Source organism: Vanacampus margaritifer, chromosome 13 (assembly GCF_051991255.1).
Source record: "Vanacampus margaritifer isolate UIUO_Vmar chromosome 13, RoL_Vmar_1.0, whole genome shotgun sequence".
NCBI lineage: Eukaryota > Metazoa > Chordata > Actinopteri > Syngnathiformes > Syngnathidae > Vanacampus > Vanacampus margaritifer.
The window spans coordinates 21,481,399-21,503,467 of record NC_135444.1 but is presented as its reverse complement, the minus strand read 5'-3'; the positions used below and the strand labels follow the sequence as shown (position 1 = coordinate 21,503,467).

Genomic DNA, 22,069 nt, shown 5'->3' with positions numbered 1-22,069 from the left:
TTGCCTTAGCTAAATCGACGTTGAACATAAATGTTTTTAATACCGTACACTAAATAAAAACTGCAAATGATAAGAATCCTGATGACGGCAGCAACGCGGTCTACAGCATAAATCCACCACCGAAGAAGAAAAGGCGGAAGTTGTCAAAACAGCGCTGGGTGGGCTAGCTAACGCCTTTAGAACCGTGAAAATGTGTAAAGTCAGGATGTTGCGTGAGCTGGTGAAGCAGCGGCTTAACGTGGCCGTGGAGGAGATCTTCCAGCTGTTCGAGAGAACAATCGCGGACTACGAGGAGGAACTTTGCCGAACCAAAGAGGAAAACGAACGACAACGCGAACTACTTGACGCCGTTCTCAAGCCACAAGTTGGATTACACGCGTCGGGTTAGTTCTCTAGTTCGTCCTCTTATTGTCCAATCGTAACCATCCGCTGCATTGCCTGTATTTAATTTTTATTTGTACTTTAAGTAATTAGTTGCACTTTGCCTTTGCGGCCATAATTTTGTTTTGCGTGTGTGCATTACGGTAATTTCATTGTCGCCTTCACTGACGTCATTATACAAGTACAGTATGTTTTATCTTAATACATTTATACTTATGACCGCCTAATTCGACCCCCCCCCCCCGAATAAATTAATTTCTTTGTTTAAAATTGAACACACAACACTCCATAACAATACAACATAAAAAAAATCGCAAAAGTATAGAACAAACAAACAAATCACTTTTGAAGGAGTCCCTCACCATCGCATTATTTGATTTCCTTTAGGAACATTTGTTTTGAAAATGCACTCAAACTAATATACTAAACTAATAATTGTTTAACTTTACAGCAGAGACAAATTGACTTAAAATGTATATATATTTTTTATGTCAGCAAAAATTGGCAGATTTGAGACAATTTTTTAATAGCTGTCGGATACTGGCTGTTTAAATCATCTAACCGATTATTTGGTCGGGCCCTTCTATAAGCTCAAACAGTTATTATAAAAGACTAAAAGATCTAGAAAACAATGAAAAAAAATACACCGCAGCATCTGTAACACACTTTCTTTTTTCTTTCTGCTATTGGTGATAAGGTTCAATCCTTTACTATATCAAAGACAGAAGCCAAACCCAGACTATGACCAAGTACGTAGCAATTTGTGATTTCCAAAATAAAAGCCCTCCAAAGTGCCAACATGTCCTTTGTGTCCTTCAGACATCCAGCAGGTGTTGGTGGAGAGTGAAGAAGAGCAGCAGGAGGAGCCAACAGTGCCACCTTATGTTAAAGAAGAAGACGAGGATGAGGAAGACGAGTGGACCAGCTTTGCTGTGAAAAGTGAGGAGGAGAGCGCTCGCCGGGGCGAGTCGAACCGAGGCGGCACAAGCTCGGGAACTGAAGCGAAAGATGATAGACAACAAGCAGACACCCCACTATCAGACGACCCGATGTCCCCATCTTCCGACACGGAGCACAGCGACGACACCAAAGACCCTTCGGACCCTAAAGGTGACAACAACCCGCTAATTTGCACCGAATGCGGCAAAACGTTTATCCAGAGGGGGAATTTAAACAGGCACATGCGAACGCACAGCGGAGAGAAACCGTTTGCGTGCTCGTTTTGCAGCAAGAGCTTTACCAGGAAGTCCGATTTGAAGGTGCACGTGCAGGCCAAACACACGGGTGAGAAACCATTCAACTGTGACATCTGCGCTAAAAAATTCCCCGTGAAGAAATATTTGATGATTCACATGAGAACGCACTCTCTGGAAAAACCTTTCGCTTGCTCGGCTTGCGCCAAAAGTTTCACCACCAAAGCCGAGCTGGAAGCGCACGGCGACGGCGAGCTATGCGGCTCATCGCAAGCGGACGCCGACGATGCCGCGTCGCACTCCTCCGAGATTGAGCGGACTCGCAAGCCCGCAAGAGCCGACCCGACGCAGCCCGCCGACAGCGCGCAGTTCATCTGCGCCGAATGCGGCAAAACCTTCAGCCTGAAGGGAACGCTGAAGCGACACATGCGCACGCACACCGGAGAGAAACCCTTCAGCTGCGCCGTGTGCGGCAAAAGCTTCTCCACCAAGTCGGACATGAAGACGCACGTAGAGACGCACTCGGGCGAGAAACCCTTTGGCTGCACCATCTGCGGCGAGAGCTTCTCCCTCAAGCAGTACTTGAAGATCCACATGAAGCGGCACTTTGCCGACAAGCCTTTCAGCTGCACCGTGTGCGCCAAACGCTTCTTCACCAAAGCGCACCTGAAGACGCACATGAGGACGCACACGGGGGAGAAACCCTTCAGCTGCGAGGTGTGCGGCCGCTGCTTCTTCTGCAAGCGGGACGTCAGGACGCACATGAGGACGCACACCGGAGAGAAACCCTTCACCTGCCCCGTGTGCAATAAAGGCTTCTCCACCAAAGCGTACATCACCATGCACATGAGGACGCACACCGGCGAGAGACTCTTCAGCTGCGACGTCTGTCAGAAAAGATTCACTTTTAAGACGCAAGTGAACAGCCACGTGTGTGCCGGGCAGAAAAACTGCAGGAAAGACTCGGCGGGAATTTAATTCCATCACATCAATCATTTTTATTTCAACAATTTCAAACGGTTCAAAAGTGTTTTAAAAAGATCTCCGACGTTCTCTGGATGAACTCAACAACTCTACGCTGAAAAATTCAACGTTTAACACCTGTTTGTGTATTTTTGTGCTCTTTCGGTAATCACCACTAGATGGCGCCAAAGCTCTGGCAAATAGGAAAGTAGTCATTGGTGGCAAGGAACTTCTGACACACAAACTTGGGCTGAGAGACTAACAAATATTTTAATAGCATTACTCAGTTGTTATTTCTGATTAATCAATAAAATGAATGAATTTTATAATAAATAAAAAAACAGCACATTATTTAACAATGCAGAAAACATCAATTGGCTAGTTTGGTTCATAACATGTTGGAAAATAGGGGGGGGGGGTAATTTTTGATGCAATATTGTGAAAGACAGCAATCGTTCTATATGCAAATTGTTTCACTTGAGAATCAAACAAAAATTCAGAAAATAAGCCAATATTAATAATAAAAAAAATGCAAAAACAGTTGACGTAAAACACTAATTTTAGGAACGATAAATCAAAGTCCATTTTGTAAAAGCAAAGCATATTAATTAGTGTTTCTTTGAGCATGTATAAAATAAAGGGAAACACATTATAAGTGAACTTGTGAGAAGAGAGAAAAAAATGATTCAAACAAACATACGAACAAAATTAAACATCAAATGAAAGCAACAAGAGATTAAAAAAATAATAATAATATTGCTACCTCAAAAACAAGAGCCAATTCAAAGAAGCGGATGTCATTTTGGGACAAGGTACATTTTCTCTAATCTGCCCTTTAACAACTCACAAACAGAGAACATCGCAGATTGTGGCGTTCCTTTTTGGTTTATCACCAACACTTTGTGACACAATGACATCGTTCTTGTCAGTGTAAGTCGCTTTTAGTTTTATTACGCGGCGGCTAACCTCGCTTTTATGGCAGTTGGTAATGTTAGAAAGTGGCTTGCACGCTTTTTAAATAAAGGTTTTATGATGGTGAGCCGTTTCCGCATGGAATGATTTCACTCAACAAAGAAGACTGAAACGAGCGTTACATTTTTTGGGGGCTTTTTTTTTTATGGCTTTAAATGATATTTTTCCTGAAAAATTACAATTTATTTTCCAGAGAATATTGCAACTTTCTTCCGTTTAACAGTTCAACGTTTTTCTTCAAAAATTAGATTTTTTTTCACAAAATAATAACAATTTTTTTCTGTTAATATTACGACTTTTCTTGAAACATTCTGACATTTTCTTGAAAAAAAATCTAGGGAAATTTCATTTTGCATTATTCTGATTCATCCCTTTTGAAAAATTACAATTTAAAAAAAATATTTGACAGGCTATTATGGCATTTTTTTTGTTTGTTCAAGTTTGTTTCCCCCAAAAAAAGAAGTGTCGTGTTTTGATTTTTAACTTTTTTTTCTTGAACTTTTTTTCTTTAAAAAAAACGTTTTCAGTGTAATACTAAAATTATTTTCTTGTAATGTTTTTCTTCCCTGAAAAATGAAAATTTCCCCTTATACATGATTCAGGAATATTTTTGTTTTGAAATTGCACAAAAAAAACGGACCATATTTATTTAATACCTTGCAATACAAGTGAACCGAATTTTTGAGATACCAGCGTTGTTCAGTTTATTTATTTATTTTTTTCGCTTTGACTTGAGAGCAAAACATTTTTTTCGCTACCAGCACTACAAGGCGGCAGTAAACTCAACTCACTTCACAACAAGCAATTCCTTTAAAAAAAAAAAAAAAGAGATTTTAAAAGATTTACATGTTGTGTATTTCAGTCACGTCGCTATGCTTTAGCTAAGTCAGTTTAGCTGGATGCTAACTGTTGACGCAAAAACGTGGCAAAGCGGTTTAATTCTTTGACATATTAAAAATCCCTGAATGCACTTTATATCATTTTTCAGTTTAAATGCGCATTTTGAGTGAGCCCTTGTGTACGTATGTACATGTCATGTCAAGACAATCTGTGACTCCGGAGGTCATGCTGTCGACATGTAGTGTAAGAATAGAAATATTCTTACACCCGCGCAGATAAAGTAAGCTATCGGCTATACACGTTTTAGTGAACTCATGCGGCTATTTTAAAACGATAACCGTTTGACACTCTTGTGGCATGATGACGAGTCGGCACGTTTTTATGCGCGCGTGTTTAACACAGGAAATTCCTCCTGGGCCTATCTCGAGCCCACTCACAGTGTAATCAGCAGGTTGACGAAGAACCGGGAATAGCTTAGCAGGAGCACCAAATGTGATAGCGTGGGGCCCCGCAAATAGACGAGAAGCGAGTCTCCCCCCCACGCCCCCTTCGAGCTGTTGTGACGCTGGACGCGCTCCAAAAGTCGTCTTTCTGAGTCCTGGGATGCTCCTCATATGGGCACAGTTGCCCCGCTGCCAAGCGTAGAAGCCCCTCGACTGGTACTGCGGATCAGCGTTTGGATTGGACTAAGACGGACGGGTGGGCGGGGTTTCCCCAACTAAGCCTGCCACTCAATAAAGAAATGTTTGATACTATTAGTTTTCTATTATCCGTTAATTTACTCATCCATCTTGTACGAAAATGGAATCAGTGCAACGGAATTTCACTTAACAGCTACAATTTGTTGAAGAGAGAAAAAAAACTATGACCAACAGAGGGAGACAGAACGTTGAAATCTGTTCACTAACAATACCCAGATTATTTTAGATGCCTTTCAAGGCAACCTGAATCCACATGGACTATCACTGCGGGGGGGAGTCTTGTGTTCTCGGTGCCAGCCGGCATGCCAGAACACATCGTCTCGTTGCCATGGAGACCACTCCAGCATCCGGCAGCATCAACATAAGAATACAAAATAATCGTTTTGAGAACAGGCCGAGAATAATTTCAGTCAGCCTTGAGTCTTTTACTGGACCTCTCAATGGGTATCAATTGGCAAAATTGGTGATCGGTTCTTCAAGGCCAGCCGTGAACTTCTCCATATGTCGGCGTCCCATTTGTGAAAAAACAAAAAATAACCTATTATTCACATACACACTGTGAATTGCACTTTAGTCTAACTTTAAATTTGGAACTTGCTTGTATAGGGCCAATTTAAAAAAAAATCTGCATTATAGTGTGATGACGATGAACCGGATTATACATAAATTGGTATATACTGTATGTATATGGTGGCCACATTATAACATTTCATGCGCATGTCAGATCTTTAGGGTGTTCCAAAAATGGCTATAGACTTTTTTTCCCCCCCCATTTCGTCATCAGCATTTGACATTTTAAGCTTCACTGTTTTTGTTTACGTATTGGCCCGAAATTATAGCCAATTGACATTAGAGCAGAGTTGCAAAATGGCTGCCTGGCAAGCAGTTTTTCTGGCAGCCACACTGCTCAGAAGTATCGTACAATTTACATTTCGGGATGTTAAGTATGATAATCTTGCGCTTGAAGCTATAACCGGCACGGCTAAAGCTTTATTACGCTCCGAATTGTACACGTGACTTTTGGGTCACCCTGTACATTGTGACCAAAATTATTATTTATTTTTTTGGGCCTAATCTGGATTTGAGTTTGACGGCACGGTTTCTAAAGTCGTCCCCCCCATGCCCATTTACAGATGAAACACAGTGGAGCGTGCGGCTAGCTAGACGCTAAACAAAGCATTAGGCAACCCGTAACCACTACACTAACACTGTGACATAACGGATAGTGTCGTCACTCGAATTGCGTTCTCACTTCTGTCCACTGATGCGACTACACCGCCTGTGTTTGTTTGTGTGGCACTTTGCAATCATATGTCAGGTGCAATACCTTAACACCGCGCTCCCTCCTTGCCAGTAGCCCGGCTGTGAAACCTGAGCCGGGGGGCAGCCAAATTTAGCCCCCCCACCACACACACACACACTCAGCGAGCAGATCCAGCAGGCGACCGCAGAGACACATCGGACCCCGAACCCAAGAGGTGGTCTCGCTAGCTGCCATACAGACCAATAAGGACAGGGACGCTTTTTCCTTTTTGGGCTCATTCCCGAGACGAAACTGGAAGGACAAAACGCAAGGAAAGAAGGAAGTTTGGACGAGAAGCTCACTTGAAGGCGAGTGTGTGTTATATTGGGATTATTCATATTTTTAACATTTTGGTCAGGCAAGGTTTATTTTTTTAGTCTGGGGGCTGGGATAAAAAAAAAATACAGCTTTATAATTACTTTAATTGTTCCACATGCAAAATGTTCAATAACGCATTTTTTCCCTAATTACTCTATATCACATAATCAAATTTTATTTTATTTTTTTTGGCCGCTTTCCATGGAATTTTAGTGACTAATCCTTGAATTTACTAGGACTGTATATTGATTCTAAGAGATCAGTTCGATTCGATTTACTTCACTTCAATCCGATATTGATTACTTATGGAACATCAAGTCTTCTTAAATATCAAGCACATAATAAAAACTCCACAAACATTAAATTCCGAATTACATTTTGTGGAGGAAGCAACTGGTTAAATGAATTAGTGGTATAATGACTTAAATGTTACACAAACATTGGCATCAGCAATGGTGATGAGATGAAAATATTTTCATCATTCTAATTCAATAATTGTAAATATAGATTAAAAAAGATTCTGAATTGTCCTAAAATACAATTAGTCAGGTCATTCATAAATGTAAGAAAATACTTTTAAATTCACGTGAACAGTAAATGTCAAGAAAACAGTCAAATACAACAAAAAACTTGGCTTTAAAAATTATATTTTTTTAAAAATAAATTTATGGGAAAAAAGAGATTAAAATAAATCGGAAAATCGATTCAATATAGAACATTCGATTTTTTAAATCGAGACCTCTTAACTGCCATTGACGAATATATTCGTCAAGTAGACTTTTTAACGGGTAAGCATGCAAGACGGTCTCGCCCGGCTTGTCACATCGATTATGGGTCACAGGGTATGTACATGTAAATGGAGTACGTGTTGTGGTAGGCCGTGAAAGTGACAGTTCATGTGCTGAATGCCGAACGTCATGTAAAAAAGCCACAGACGAATGTGTGTACGTAAATGATTATTCTGCTATCAAAAGCCTTTTCTATGGAAATCCTGCCAGTAAAAAGAGTGAAAATAATAATGAATGTTTTTGTTTTTCTATATGTGAGAAGCCCGTTTCCGCCATTGATAGCTGGAGGTCCGGCAGGTTTCATGTGGTGTCGTGTGAAAGTTTCCACATTCATATTTAATGCTGTCCTCCATCTCATGGATGCTGCGTTCAATAGCGATTGCATTATGCCTTCAAAAACACCATTGCCACTTTTTTTTACTTTCCATGATGTGAAGTTCAAGGACCACCCCGCCCCCTTCTTCCCCTGGCTTGGCCCATGGTCCGAGGCGGGCGTCACGGTGCCTGTGGCACGGCCCGGGTGGGTTTAAAAATAACACCAGCTGCTCCTCGGGACGCCACGAGGCACCCGAGCACGAAGCGAGACGTCCACGGTTGTTTCGTAACACCCCACGCGTTCAAACGGTTGCCAAAAAGTGCAAAGAAATTTATAGACGCCATCTTTGAAGTAACATCTCAGTGTATAAATAAGATGTTAATGTTGATGTGTTGGAGCAGTCAAAACCTTTCACACGGCTCAGGGTCAGCGAAGCCTTCCCTCGATCAGACCTACATTTACAACATAGCAACTTTTTTCATACAGTTGATATGTTCAGAAACAAGAAAATATTTTTTCCTAAAAAGAGGCTAGTCAAAATGACAACAGTGGTCGTAATGTTTGCAACATTTTTAAATCCGGCAAAGTGAAGAGAAGGCCAGGAGGATTTGGCCTGATAATACTGTAAACAAATCTACAGTTTCATATACTGTACATATTAGGTGTACTAGAAGTCATACTGTATCATTATAAATGACTAATAACGGCTAATATGAGTTTGCAGTTAGTGCACAAAATGAATGTTATCATTTTCAAAGTGGAAGATATCAGTTTATAACATTGAAAAGAAAGTGTATTTTTACACACGTAACAATTTAGTGAAAGGAGACGATTTGCTTTTTCTAAACACATGACAAATAATAAGATATGGTTGAGGTTAGCTGCTAACCTGCTAACATGCTAACGGCCCCTTAGCATGTTAGCTTGACCCTTGGCAACCTTTCATTTTCATGGCCCCAATGCAAAATGATTTGCCCATACGTGGTCTACATGTTTTTATTTTCAGTGTTTTAAGTCAACATGTACAAAGGAAGCTTTAGAACACTTTCCAAGTGCCACTGAAAGAATGGATGCTTCATTTCATTTTCTAGCATCTTTCTTAAGCCTACACATTCCAAAATGTTTGAGCCAGGAAAAATATCTGCTTAAAGCCTACAGTGGCTTGAAGAATATCCCACAATGTTGTCAGGTGATTTTCCACGCCGCGGTGAGAGGAGCTAGCCAATAGCTAGGCTGGCTAGTAGCTAGGCTAGCTTGTAGCTAGCTCACGACCTAATACGCTTCTGGGGCTTGAGAAGATGCATTTTTGGGCATTGCTAGCTAGCTTGCGCCACACTGTAGTGGCAGAAATGTGTTCAGTAATGATACCAACTTGCAATTCTAACAGATTTGACGTTTTGCAGGATGCAGGACGGGAGTTGGAACCAGCCACTCCCCCCAATCTCTTTGCTGCTCAAGGACTCTGCGGAAGGTGTTCCCGCCACCGCCCTGGAGGGGGATGCCGCCCTCCGGGCAGAGATGGACAGCGGCGACGGAGACTTCGCCGACGTCACCGCCTTCCTGAGCGCCGAGGAGATCAACCGCAGTCTGGACTTGGCCTGGGAGGCTTTTGAGGAAACAGCTGAGGGTCTGCATCTGGACCCGCAAAAGACCCCCAGTGAAGTTGTCCAGGAAACTAAAACCTCCAGCACGGATGACAACAGCCCAACTGTTAGTCAGGCTGATGCGTCCTCACCCGAGAAGGTGGGCCGCTTCAAGCCGGTCCCGCCGGTCTACAAGCAGGATAAACCTCGGCTGCTCCACGAAGGCTTGGAGTTAAACGACCGTGCATCTTCGGCCTCGGAGTTCTGCAGCCGCGCTGCTACTTTCATCGAGGAGCTGTCATCCATCTTTAAAGGTTCCTCTCACCTGGAGCATGGGGTGGAGGGGGAGTCGTCCTCCCCGGATAGCGGATATCTATCACCCGGGAACCAGCGGCCGGGCCCTCAGGGGGCCCCGGCTGTGCCCGCCGCCTCCTGCCAGACGGAGCAGACGCATCAAGCGGGCCCTCCAGAGGGGGCGCCGGCCGCTCCCGAAAACCCACACGCTGTGGCTGTACCAGCCGTATCGGGACCCCTGTCACCGCCGTGCTTCGTGCAGAAGCTTAAGAGTCAGGAAGTGGCGGAGGGCAGCCCCATTCGTCTGGAATGCAGAGTCAGTGGAAATCCACTCCCACTCATCAGGTACACAAGTTCAATATCTTTTTTTGCCGGGAGTTGTAATACAAGCGTTAACTGTGGATTCACTATTTGACAACTAGCATAAATGTTCAGTTCAAGGAGGGTTCACTATCTGGCAATTAGCAAAGACATTTAGTTATACGTGAGTTCACTATTTGGCAAGTGATTCAATGTATGTTTACGATGTAGCAACTAGCAAAGATGTTCAGATCAAGGAAGGTTCACTATCTGGCAATTAGCAAAGACATTTAGTTATACGTGAGTTCACTATTTGGCAAGTGATTCAATGTATGTTTTACGATGTAGCAACTAGCAAAGATGTTCAGTTCAAGGAAGGTTCACTATCTGGCAATTAGCAAAGACATTTAGTTAAACGTGAGTTCACTATTTGGCAAGTGATTCAATATATGTTTACGATGTAGCAACTAGCAAAGATGTTCAGTTCAAGGAAGGTTCACTATCTGGCAATTAGCAAAGACGTTCAATTAATGTGGGTTCACTATTTGGTAAGTGGTTCAGTGTAGATTCACTATTTGACAACTAGCATACATGTTCAGTTCAAGGAGGGTTCACTATCTGGCAATTAGCAAAGACATTTAGTTATACGTGAGTTCACTATTTGGCAAGTGATTCAATGTATGTTTACGATGTAGCAACTAGCAAAGATGTTCAGATCAAGGAAGGTTCACTATCTGGCAATTAGCAAAGACGTTCAATTAATGTGGGTTCACTATTTGGCAAGTGGTTCAGTGTAGATTCACTATTTGACAACTAGCAAAAATGTTCAGTTTAAAAATGTTTCACTATTTGACAATTAGCAAAGACAGTTAAAAGCCATTATTGGCCAGGGATAGTGTGATTCTGTGTGTGGCTGATTTGGCGTGAGCTGTGGCCAACATCAGCTTTTGCATCAGTGCGCTTATTGCGTTTGTGTTTTTGCAGTTCTCCTGGTGTTCAGTAAATGGCTGAAAAGAGCAAATAAGTGAAAGCATTTCAATGTGCAGTTTCATTGTTTGGCATGAAGCAAAGCAATACAGTTAAATGGCATGCCGGTATCAGTGATACAGTCCAGACTGAACCTTGTGCCGTCCATCAGCGATAAGGCCGAGCCAGAAAGTCTTCGTGTCCACGGACTCGCTCGCTAGCTCTGCTTTCGCTTTCTCTATCAAACGTACAGTATCGTTGGTACCGGATCCAGTTAAGACATGCACACGTGTAATTTATGTCTTGGATTTTATTCCATTTTTGAGGACACTCACACTCACATACAGACGTATGAACCGACGACTCATCACCCACCCACACCCCCACCCCAGTTATTCACAGCACGCTAAAAATAGACTGCACTCTTGTTTCCAGACATGTCAGCCCACCCCAACACACACACAGATGTGTATTTTGCCTTGTGAAGACATTTATACTTGTCAGAAGTGTGACCAACATGAAAACCAGGGATGACCCTGGGTGAAAAACAAGCAATTGTGATCAGTATTGTAGCTTTTAATTCTAGTTATTTACATCTAGATCAGATCCAAAACTTTGAAAATTGGTTTTTAGTTTTAACTCATTTTTTCCCCAAAGTGAGAAGAAAAAACAACTCATGATCCAATGCATACCACATCATGATGTCAATCAGCTATCTCTCTATCTGGAAAAGAACAGCTCATGACTCAAAGCATATCACATCATACAGTATGTCCGATATCAATCTATATATGGAAAGGTACATTTCATGATCCAAAGTATACCACATCATATGTCCAACTGATATCTATGGAAATAAAACTGTCATAGTAGCTGCTCCAGCTTCTCCCAGGATGTTTTATTTCAAACCTAAATCTTATGTGACATCATCTAAAATAAGTTTGCTCCTGCCTATCTATCTATCTATCTATCTATCTATCTATCTATCTATCTATCTATCTATCTATCTATCTATCTATCTATCTATCTATCTATCTATCTATCTATCTATCTATCTATCTATCTATCTATCTATCTATCTATCTATCTATCTATCTATCTATCTATCTATCTATCTATCTATCTATCTATCTATCTATCTATCGAAAGGAGGAGCTCATGTCAATCTATTGGACTGCACGTCCGCATAATGACCGCTAGAGGGCAGCAAACTATCGTGTGTCCGTCTGCTAGCGTGTGCCGCAATTTCCTCGAACGAACGACAACTTCAGAGTGCTTTTATTTCACTTTTCTTCTATAAAAGCACACACTAATAATTTATTGTATATTTGCAGCGGAGTGAGATCTTACTTCAATTAGTAGTATTCAGCAAATGATAGTTAGATAGATAGATGTTGTGGCGTGAGCGAGTGCCGTTTCTGTTACATCCAAAATGAAGGAGTGGATGGCAGCTTTGAAAAAGTCACTGAAAGAGGCTCCTGGGCGTGGCCGTCATTTGGTCAGCCACAGTTTGTCTCCCTTTGTTACAGTCAAAATAATATCTAGCAGACCTGGATAAGCTCAATGATAATTTGCTGTATTTTCTTGGCAGGGGGAACAACCAACCACCATAGAGCAAAGCAGCATGCACAGAGGTTGTTCACAAGAAATAGTCCCCTCAACCGAAAACCTAACAAAAGTCGAATCGGTCATTAGTCAGAATATGAAGTCAGCCAGTGTGAGGCATACATCCTATTGTGTAAGGACATGTCCATTGCTGTTCATATGGGGAATTTGCGTCTCTGTAGATGTTTTTTTTTTTCATCAATTGTGCAATGCAAGACGTGTGTTTCTGTAATTCCATTTTTTTGTAATTCACTTGGCCAAACGGGGAAGCCTGTCCTCATTCATTAAAATGTATTTAATTCACAACCACAGGCAAACAACAACTCTGCTCGGCAACACTCGGTCATCAACAGTGTAAACTTCCTGTAAAGTTAGACCTTCAAAATAAAAGCACAACACTACAACAGCATGTTTGCACTACAGTACGGTGACAGTAGAAAATATGTCAAAACTACATATTCAGAAATAGAGGACTTTTAAATCAATTAAGCAGACTGAAGTGACAGATTTGACGATGAATTTGTAAAGTCGACTCTGTTCAACCTCGACTCTGTGTGTGGTCTACTCTGCGGTTGTTTGCTGACTGATTTAGCATTTTTTTGCCGAGCAGACAGAAAATCCAGTTTGCTCAATTATAGTGCACTCAGGTTGCTATTTTTCTTCAGTCTGATGCTCTTCCGTGCCATTACGCTAAACGCAATACAAACACAACATGGGAGGGGCGGCGAGGGGCGACGGGGGTACGTTGTCAACTTGTCATCTCCGCCTCGTGTCCATTGACTCCCATTGAAGCGAGGATGACCTTTGGAAGAGACGCTTCCGCGAAATGCCACTGGCGTTAGTGGCGCATCAGCGGCTTTAATTAAATTAGAAAAAGCATTTATTCACTCGGAGTGTATGGATGACTGTTTTTTTTTTTTTCCTTCATCCGCGCATTTGCTTCCACACAGACGAGAGCCATGTGTTGTGACTGTGCGAGCAGATGGCCTCAAGCAGTGAGAAGTGGAACGGAGGAATGAAGTCATAGCAGGTGACCGGCTGCTGACTCATGACGTAGCCCCTTTGTAATGCTGACTCTTTTAACGACCCCCCCGCGCGCGCCCCAACGGCTTCACTTGAACTCCTTCTCATGTCTACAGGAGGAAACACAAAGAATTTGCCTCTTAAAAAAAGGAAATCAGAGCAAACCCTGATGTCATTCCGCCTTTGACGTCCAAGTAGTGAGCGAGCGCTTCCATGCTTCGCTTGCACTCCAAATGGACAGTTCATGCCAGGTCCAGACCAATATGGATTCTTATAGTACGAGAACTGATTAATTAGCCGATTATTAAAAAAACAAAGCAAAACAAGGCTTTATATATTCATTGCATGATCGTAGAAAGATGTAATCGCACGCCTTTTTGTCATTCCGCGCAAATATAGAATCGGCCAATATTTAGCGAGTGGATGCGAGCCTGTCACTTTGACGTATTGTTTACGTCTCACCATCGCGATAACTGATGTGCGTAAAGATATCGGCAGTAAAAAAAAACTCAGATGCGCACCCATCGCTATTTCGCGCCGACATGTTAACAGCAGTCGTGACGGTGGAATCCGTTCCGTCTTATAGACTCGAGTCGCGTCTCCCCCGAGGTCGCCTGGAGACGGGGTGCGAAGTTTCGCCCAACAAGGCGAGACTTCTCCTGCTCTCTCTTTTGTATTTACTGTATAGCGTTATAATTTTCACAGTCATAACGGCCTGACGAGGTGAATCACAAAATAAGTTTGACACCACTGATCCATGCTAATTTCTGTTAGCCATTTTGCATTATATGTTAGCATTACGCTAGTAGACTTTGTTAGTGTAAAGTTCGGTTAAAAATGTTGGTGTTTAAATATACAACCAATCACAGCACAGCTTCAGAAAAACAGGTGCGCTGTGATTGGTTGTTGCCTGAGCAACATTGATGTCATCTTCAATCAACAGGAAATGGCAAAATGGCCGCCCCCTGAGATGGAGAAAAATGGCTGGATTTTTGCTTCCTAACTCTAATTTCACAAAATGTAATATTAATCAGAATGTCATATTTAGACTAGTGAGGTCACATATAACATATAATTGTCAAGAAATGTTTAAGGTTGACTTTAAAGCTTTAAAGCTCTTAAGTTAACTGCATTTGAACTTTGAAAGCGATTGAATGTGTCTGTAACGTTGACGGCGTCTCGCTGTAGTTGTCGCAGATGCTGACAAATTGCAACCCCCGATCTAAAGACATAGCTCGCGCCCAGCAATCCGATTGCGGACATGAGAGCGACACGAAAGGCTTTGAGGCTGAACGTCGTAAACTTGAAAGGAGACTTTGAGCGCTAATTGTGACCGCGTGATGACAAAACATCACGAAAAGCAAGTCTGAGCCTATAAAGCGTCAAGCAGCCGCTTGCTGCTTACGAGAAGAATGGAAGCCACATGACAGTTGACAGTCGAAGCTGCCAACTTGGCCAACGTGACGTCTTCGCTTTTGTTTCCGTTGAACTCGGCTTCACTCCACATCTGCTCGCCCTCACCTGTTGCCTGACTTGACGTCCATTCAACTTACAGTAATGCACCCTTTGATGACTTGTTCGATTTTTTTTTTTTCCTCGTTGCCGGCTGCGGCGTTTGATGTGGAGCCGCGTTGCCACTTTGTCTTTTGTGTCTCGACATCTTTTATACAGCCGTAAAAAAAAAAAAATAATAAAAAATGCTGGGTCTGTGCATGTTTTATGAGCAGATGAAGATGTGTGAGCGGCTCCACATTGGCAGTCCAGAGCCGCATTAAGAACGACCTCCGCCAAGGCCAGGCTTAGCGGCTAGTGTCATACAATGCAACCTCGAATGCTCAACACACATTTTGAAGCAATTTCCTTCATAGTAAAAATAATAAAGTGTTCAAATGAAAAAGCACATTTTGTGAACTCTGCAAAATGCATTATTTTTTTAAATTTCGGGTTTACAGATTAAAAGCAAATCGTTTTTATTTTGGGTCACTAGGCTATAAATTAGGCAGTTAAGAGGCGACTGTGGAAATAAATCAAATTTTATTGAAAAAGTCTTGCAAAGAAAGAAACTGAAAATATAAATCTGGACTTTTCTAGTATTTTGGTGCATTACTATTTCCTGCCACTTTCTTTAGCATGTGACAAACAAAAGTAGAAGAAGAAATTGATGTCGTAGTGCTAGTTTAGCATGCGGCATTAGCCGCAAGGAGTTACGATTCAAGCACCAAAAGACGAAATAACCGACCTTTGGCCTTTGGCCACAATGCGACGCGGGATTTTCCTAATGTAAGCCATTTTAAGCTAAAAAGGAAATATTTTCTATATTTAGAAGCGGAAGTTTTGAATCTAACCAGAACTTGTTCTCTCCCATCAACATGATTAGGGAACGTTTTTTTTTTTTTTTTTGGGTGCCAGTCCGAGCTCCACTGTTCTTGGTTTTTGTAGAATACATTTCCCCCAAATATGTGACATACTCTGGAGCAGGGGTGCTCAAGTTCGGTCCTCGAGAGCCCCTATCCAGCCTGTTTTCCATGTTTCTCTCCACTAACGCACCTGATTCATGATCAAGATCGTTATCAGGCTTCTGCAAAGCTTGCTGATTAGCCGATCATTAGATTCAGCTGTGCTGCAGGAGGGAAACAAGGAAACCAAGGATAGGGGCTCTCGAGGACCGAACTTGAGCACCCCTGCTCTGGAGCAACTCAGATATTTTTCTTCCTCTTCATGACTGGCGCGACTCCGGAGCGACTTATCCCAAAAATACCGTATTTAAAAATGAAAAGTGAAAAATAATGGCCAGTTTTGCAAATTTAGCTTAAAATACAACCGAAATTTAACACGTTAGCTAGCACGTCTCCTACATTAAAGAATAGCAGATCACTGCTGGTCAACAAAAAATCCAGAGTCCAAGACCGAGACCAAGACTTTTGGGGTTGACTACAAGGTAAAACCAAGACCCACAAAATGTGTTCTTGAGACCAGTTTTGGTTCGAACGCTAGTACGTAGCCAGTGGACACATCAACAGTGTCATCCCGCTGACACAAGACTTACTAAGATCCAAGCATGAATGTATAGCGACCACCTGGTTAATCTGGAAAACACAACATGAGATGTTTGGCGAGTTCTCCAAACGATCCTCTGTAAAGTACTCCCAGCATTGGCGCGACCACAAATCGATTCCCCCGCGCTCTGTTTACTTGTCGTTTCCCAGGACGTTAGCATGCAGACGCCATTCAGGCAGCTGCGGGGGCGCTCAGTGTCAAGAAGATCGATGAGCGCGGTCACGGAAACCGACCGAAAGTCGAACAAATTGATTGAGTTTGCCGCTGCGGAGCGGCGACTTTGAGCATTCCTGCGGCCAACTCTTGATCCCGGTCGGGAATCGCTCCTAAAACACACACAGATGTGTGATCGGGAGAGGACGGCGGTCTCCAAGTGCCCACTTTTGTTTTCTTGTAGTTCATATATACAGTATAATTTAAAGGGAATGGGAAATGAGACGAGCCGCTTCGATTGGCCGGAAAACCACCTGGCTGTGTTCACTCCCACAACGGCACAAATGCAAATTCCTAACTGCGCACGCCTACGAAAATCCCAAAAGAAAGAAAACTCATCCAGACAATTAGACTGCACTCCGGGAACCCCGAGCCTTATTTTTAGCACCTGAAACTACTCCACAGATACACGGCTGTGAGTGTGGCCCCTCCTAGTAACAAGTTCCACAAATAATCCCACTCTGGGGGGTCTCCCCTGAGCGAAATAGAAGTCGGCGCACTTGTGTGTGAATGGATGTAATCCTCTACAGACAGAAAGAGAACCAGAGAGCAGCACACAAACCACCAAAAACGATTTTCTATGTGCTGACTGAAGAGAGTTCACTTTTAGATCGTTTTTTAGGATCACTCTATGGTCTTGTGTGTGCGTACACAGAGCAGGAGTGTGAATGTGAGTGTGTTTATGTGGAGAAGCAGCACGGCCGCAGCCATCTGTCCAGTTTTTGCCAGGTGCCGCCCCGCCAAAGTGGTCTTTTTAGATCCCGGCATCTATTTCGGTGGCGTCCTTAAGAGGACTGTCTCCTTGTGGCCTGCGGGATTTGACACATTTGCAGGACGGACGCTGGCTGTCCTCTTGTACGTTTCGTGGTCAGTTGTGTTGCTCGTATACAGACAGATTCCGCTATGTTGCAATTAATGGCATTTCCTGTTCGATGGTAATCACTAACCTCAGAAGATGGTTTACAATGAGAACTATTTATATTTGTGTATTTGTATATTTATGAATATACAATATTTTCAAAAAAAATTTAAGACCTGATAAGCACAAGAAAGTGGATGGATGGATTTTAATGTATGTAGTCATACATACCGTATTTTTTATTTGTCAAATATTTTACGTTATTTTAAAAAGATGTTTTTGTTGTTCTTGAAAAATATTTTTCATTTAATTTTAGATATTTATTTTTATTGTATTGGCTGTTTTTGCTACATTATTAGTTTTTTAATTTTCTATTTGTATGTTGTTATTATATAATGGTATTTTTTTTAACATTTTTTTTTCTTCTTTTCTGTTTTTCTATTCTTCCAATATTTTATATTAAAAATAATTTAAATGTTCTCAAATGTTTTCAAAAATAAATTTTCTACCAATTGTATATTTTTCATTATTGTATTTTATTTTTTATTAATTAATAATTATAATAATAATAAAACTGAAACTCATGTGATTTGCCAGCTTGTGATGATGGCTTGAACTGCGTATTTTTCCCAGAACATTATCCAAAATCGGATTTATTCTCTTTGATATTGTACAAATCTTTTCCGGCAACCCTTCTTTCATCCCGTGTGGAATTTGGCGACTCAGGGTGAGGCGGATGGGGAGAAGGCAGAGGGGTGGGGGTCTCCCTTGCCCGCCCTCCTCACCCATGCAGTCAGTCCGGGGCATGTGTCACTCTCAATGTGTGTTTTGTGTTTTGTGTGTGTGTGTGTGGTTGCGAGTCTGTGAATTTGACTTAGGGAGCAGCACTGCAGCTCAGGTATGTCACATTTCGGCAGAATACTTGCTATTTTGAGTATTTAATTTCTATATTGATCATATTGGCCGCTTGAATTCTTAACAGTCATCATTGCTATTCAAGCAAATGAATGAATGAGTAACTGTACTATGGTGGAGCTTTTAGATTAAACTGGAAGGCCTGTTTCCAAGTTTAAATGCAAAGATTTGCAGGTTCACATATTCGAATGTTAGCGTTATTGGTGTGTATGTACGTGTTCGTATGCGTGCGTGCGTGCGTGCGTGCGTATTTGTGTGCGATGGGGCCTGGCAACACGAGTGTGCGCCTGTGTGTCGATCAGCTGCATATGTCTGTCACTATTTTAGTAGTGTGTGCGTCTCACGCTCACAAATGTAGATGCACGCACACACACACACTATGATAATGTTTCAGATGGTTCGTATTACCGTTTCAAATTGTCATTATTGTTTTGTTTGACTAACGTTTTGGTAGTTTTCATCTGATATTTGTGTGGTTTTTGGCTGATTTGGCTAATACTATTTTTTAACATTGTATTTGTGTATTAATTTCTACCATTTTTATCATTTTTCTTGTCTAATATTATTGTGCTTTTTTTTTAGGCCTGCCAAACACTATATTTTTGTATTTAAAAAAACAAATTTATTTTTTGCTTTTACAGTAGTTTGCATAATATTTTTGATTTTCTAATTTTTTATATTTTTTCATCTAATGTCTTCATATTTTCTAATAATATCGTATTTTTTCCATTATCTTAATATTTTGGTCTAATAATAAAAAAAATTCTTCAAATATTTTTGTTGTCTGTATTTTTCGTCCATTTCATTTTAGGATTTTCGTCCGATATGTTTAGATAAATAAAAAAAAACATTTTAAAAGTGTATATATATGTGTGTATATATATGTGTGTGTGTATATATATATATATATATTTTTTTTTTTTAGGGGTATTTTTGCCAAATAATTTTGCATCATTGTTGTATAATAATAATATAACCTTCAGTTGATATTTTTGATATTTTTTTCCTTTTTCCTTTTAATTTTTTTTTTTTAACAAATTGTTTTGCTTTGCTAAATAGTAAATAAGCGGTTCGGAAAACGGATGGATGGATGTTAATACATTTGACTTTGGATTCATTCATTTTGCCAGAATGCGAGCATTATTTGTTCGGTCCTTGATTTTCTCCATTGATATTGAATGAATCTTCAGGTCTTAGCAGCCAATTCCGATTTAGCGCCGCTTGATCCGATGCATACGCATCCTAGTTCGTCATTCCGCAGCTGTCCGCCAAGTCCGGAATATTCCGCCTGACCTCCGAACCCCTCGCTGCATGCGTCCCGTCTGTCATGAAATGTCTTCTTCTGTTTTACTGTGTTGCATTCCTGCATTTATCATCTCTGGCTGGCGTTCGATTTTTTCCGCTGTGACGCACAAGTTGTGATTGTCCTTATTAGAATAATTACAGACAGTGCCGAAAAATCTGTGATACGTTACTTTCAAGTTAATGAGCCTAGCATGTTAGCTGAAGATCAGAGACGCAAATGTTGCTTTCTTTGTTGCTATTTGAGCAGATTTTTGTAAACAATTGACAGTTTTGGATCTGTTGTGACAGGTTTAGTACGATGCATTTGAGTCCATCTGTTTGTGCCGTTTGATGGCAAGGATCATGGAATAAAGACGTTAGACTGCTATGTTAGCATATCACGCTAGCCGATCAAAAAATTGCCATCTTTTTGTAAATAAAGGAGTTTGATCTGAATCAGCCGTTTGCGCCATTTGACAAAAAAGGAGCGCAGATTAACGACGCAGAAAAGTACTGGCATGTTAGCTTCTTGCGCTAGCATCTGCTTGTTACTTGTTAGTAAACAGTAACAGTGTTAAAGGTGTTTATCTTGTATTGTTTAACCTGACATTTGTTGTTGTCACTTATGAAATATCTCTGGGTTCAAGTTTGTAAGGCGTAATTTTCATTAGTAGTGGATTCTCAGATAGAGCCTGCTACGTTAGCTTCTCGTGCTAGCATATTTTTGGCACTTTTGACCGAATGGTAAAAGTCTTATACGCTTCTCATAAAGGTTGGGTGTAAAGGTGAAAAAGCGCTATATAAATAAAGTACCAGGTAATCTGTAAAAGTGGAATCCAGGCAATTCCGTTGCTGCTTACTCCATCAGTTTTTCAAAGTTTCCATCATCGCCAGAAAAACAGCTGTCGGTCAGTGACGGATTGATTAGCTAGTTAGGATTAGCGGCCGGATAGCATTACATACATGAATAATCAAGTGGATAAATCAACATTTTACCTCACTTTTACTATTACTTGGAACTTTTATGTTGTATTGTGTAAACTTAGGGTTCAATATAGGGCAAGACGTACCAGACAATGTGAGCCTTAATTAACAACTCAAGTTAACAAAAAGGCTTAGCAACACTTGCACAAGTTGGGGCAACATTGGTGTGACATCCTGTCAAAATTCAGGCCTTCAAAATAAAAGAACGAGCCGTTTTGTGCTTGTTTAATGAGTATTATTGGGTTTAATAAGCCACTCTTTGGTCCAAGTACCGTGAAACTTTTTACTTACTTTTATACTATGTGCTTTTATTTTGAAAGTTCAGACATTTGACAGAATGTGTTATGCCGGTGTTTCCCGAGTGTTAACGAGCAGATAGGAAGGGTTATTGCCTTGTTAATAAAAACGAGCTTTGCCAACTTGAACCATTTAAAACCAAATGGATGTACAAAAATCGGGGCAAAATTCAGATTGGAAATTTTTTTTTGAAAACTGATACAAATATGGAGGAAAACCAAAGTTCCACTGTAGCCTACTTGAGTGTGGTGGAAAGTAGAAACCGAGTCTCTCTCTCTCACACGCTCTCTCACTCTCTCTCTTTGGACGTCTCTATTGTAGTTTGTAATTAAGTCTAAAGACGAGCTCTGCAGGTCCAGCTGCACTCTGCTTGAACTCGTGCGGTTAGCTGCGCTTCACAACGCTGGAGTAACAACAGACAAACACGGATAACTCTTCGTCCCAGATTTTTTTTTTTTTTTTTTTGCATCCTTCATTGATTATGTGAAGTGTGTTTGCTTGTGAACGTTCTCCCACGCTTCCTGTCCAGATCTCATCACCACATTCTGGCACAGGATGCTTTTTTAGGTTTGCGGTGAAAGAAGAGAGCCGCTCCGGCGGATTTTCCGTTAGCGGCGGCAAAAATAAAAGCATGGTGAGTGCAGGCCAAGGTGGCTCTTTGCACGCACTCGGAAGGCCAGTGCACAAAACCGTATTTTATTTCAACCGTTTTTAGATAGTTTTGGTTTAGATGGTGGGTAAACTTTTTTTTTTTCCTCAAGGGCCACATTTAATTTTTAAATGGACAGATCGGCTAGGTCATTTCGAGATGATGTCCAAACAAAAAAAGAGTTACAATGTGCACGTAAAACCTCACAATTGTTTATATGAAAATTATAATAATACAATTATATTGTTCATAATTAATTTTAATT

General features: G+C 41.2%; 2 protein-coding genes across 4 annotated transcripts in view; both read left to right on the top strand.

Moving 5' to 3' along the window:
- The first annotated feature begins 138 nt into the window (after window positions 1-138).
- LOC144062956 (uncharacterized) lies at window positions 139-3,576 on the top strand. The gene is made up of 2 exons (XM_077584786.1): window positions 139-383; window positions 1,201-3,576. Exons 1-2 carry the CDS (start codon window positions 191-193, stop codon window positions 2,550-2,552), a joined length of 1,545 nt encoding a protein of 514 aa, XP_077440912.1. The 5' UTR covers window positions 139-190; the 3' UTR covers window positions 2,553-3,576.
- A 5,603-nt stretch (window positions 3,577-9,179) lies between these two features.
- palld (palladin, cytoskeletal associated protein) overlaps window positions 9,180-22,069 on the top strand; it is a 39,689-nt gene continuing 26,799 nt past the window's right edge. For 2 of the 3 annotated variants that reach the window (XM_077584637.1, XM_077584636.1), the window contains exon 1: window positions 9,180-9,997. In XM_077584637.1, coding sequence (XP_077440763.1) covers window positions 9,180-9,997 — 818 coding nt within the window. Of the gene's footprint in view, window positions 9,998-18,509; window positions 18,574-22,069 lie in introns of those variants that run through there. The other variant, XM_077584638.1, reaches the window with a different exon arrangement.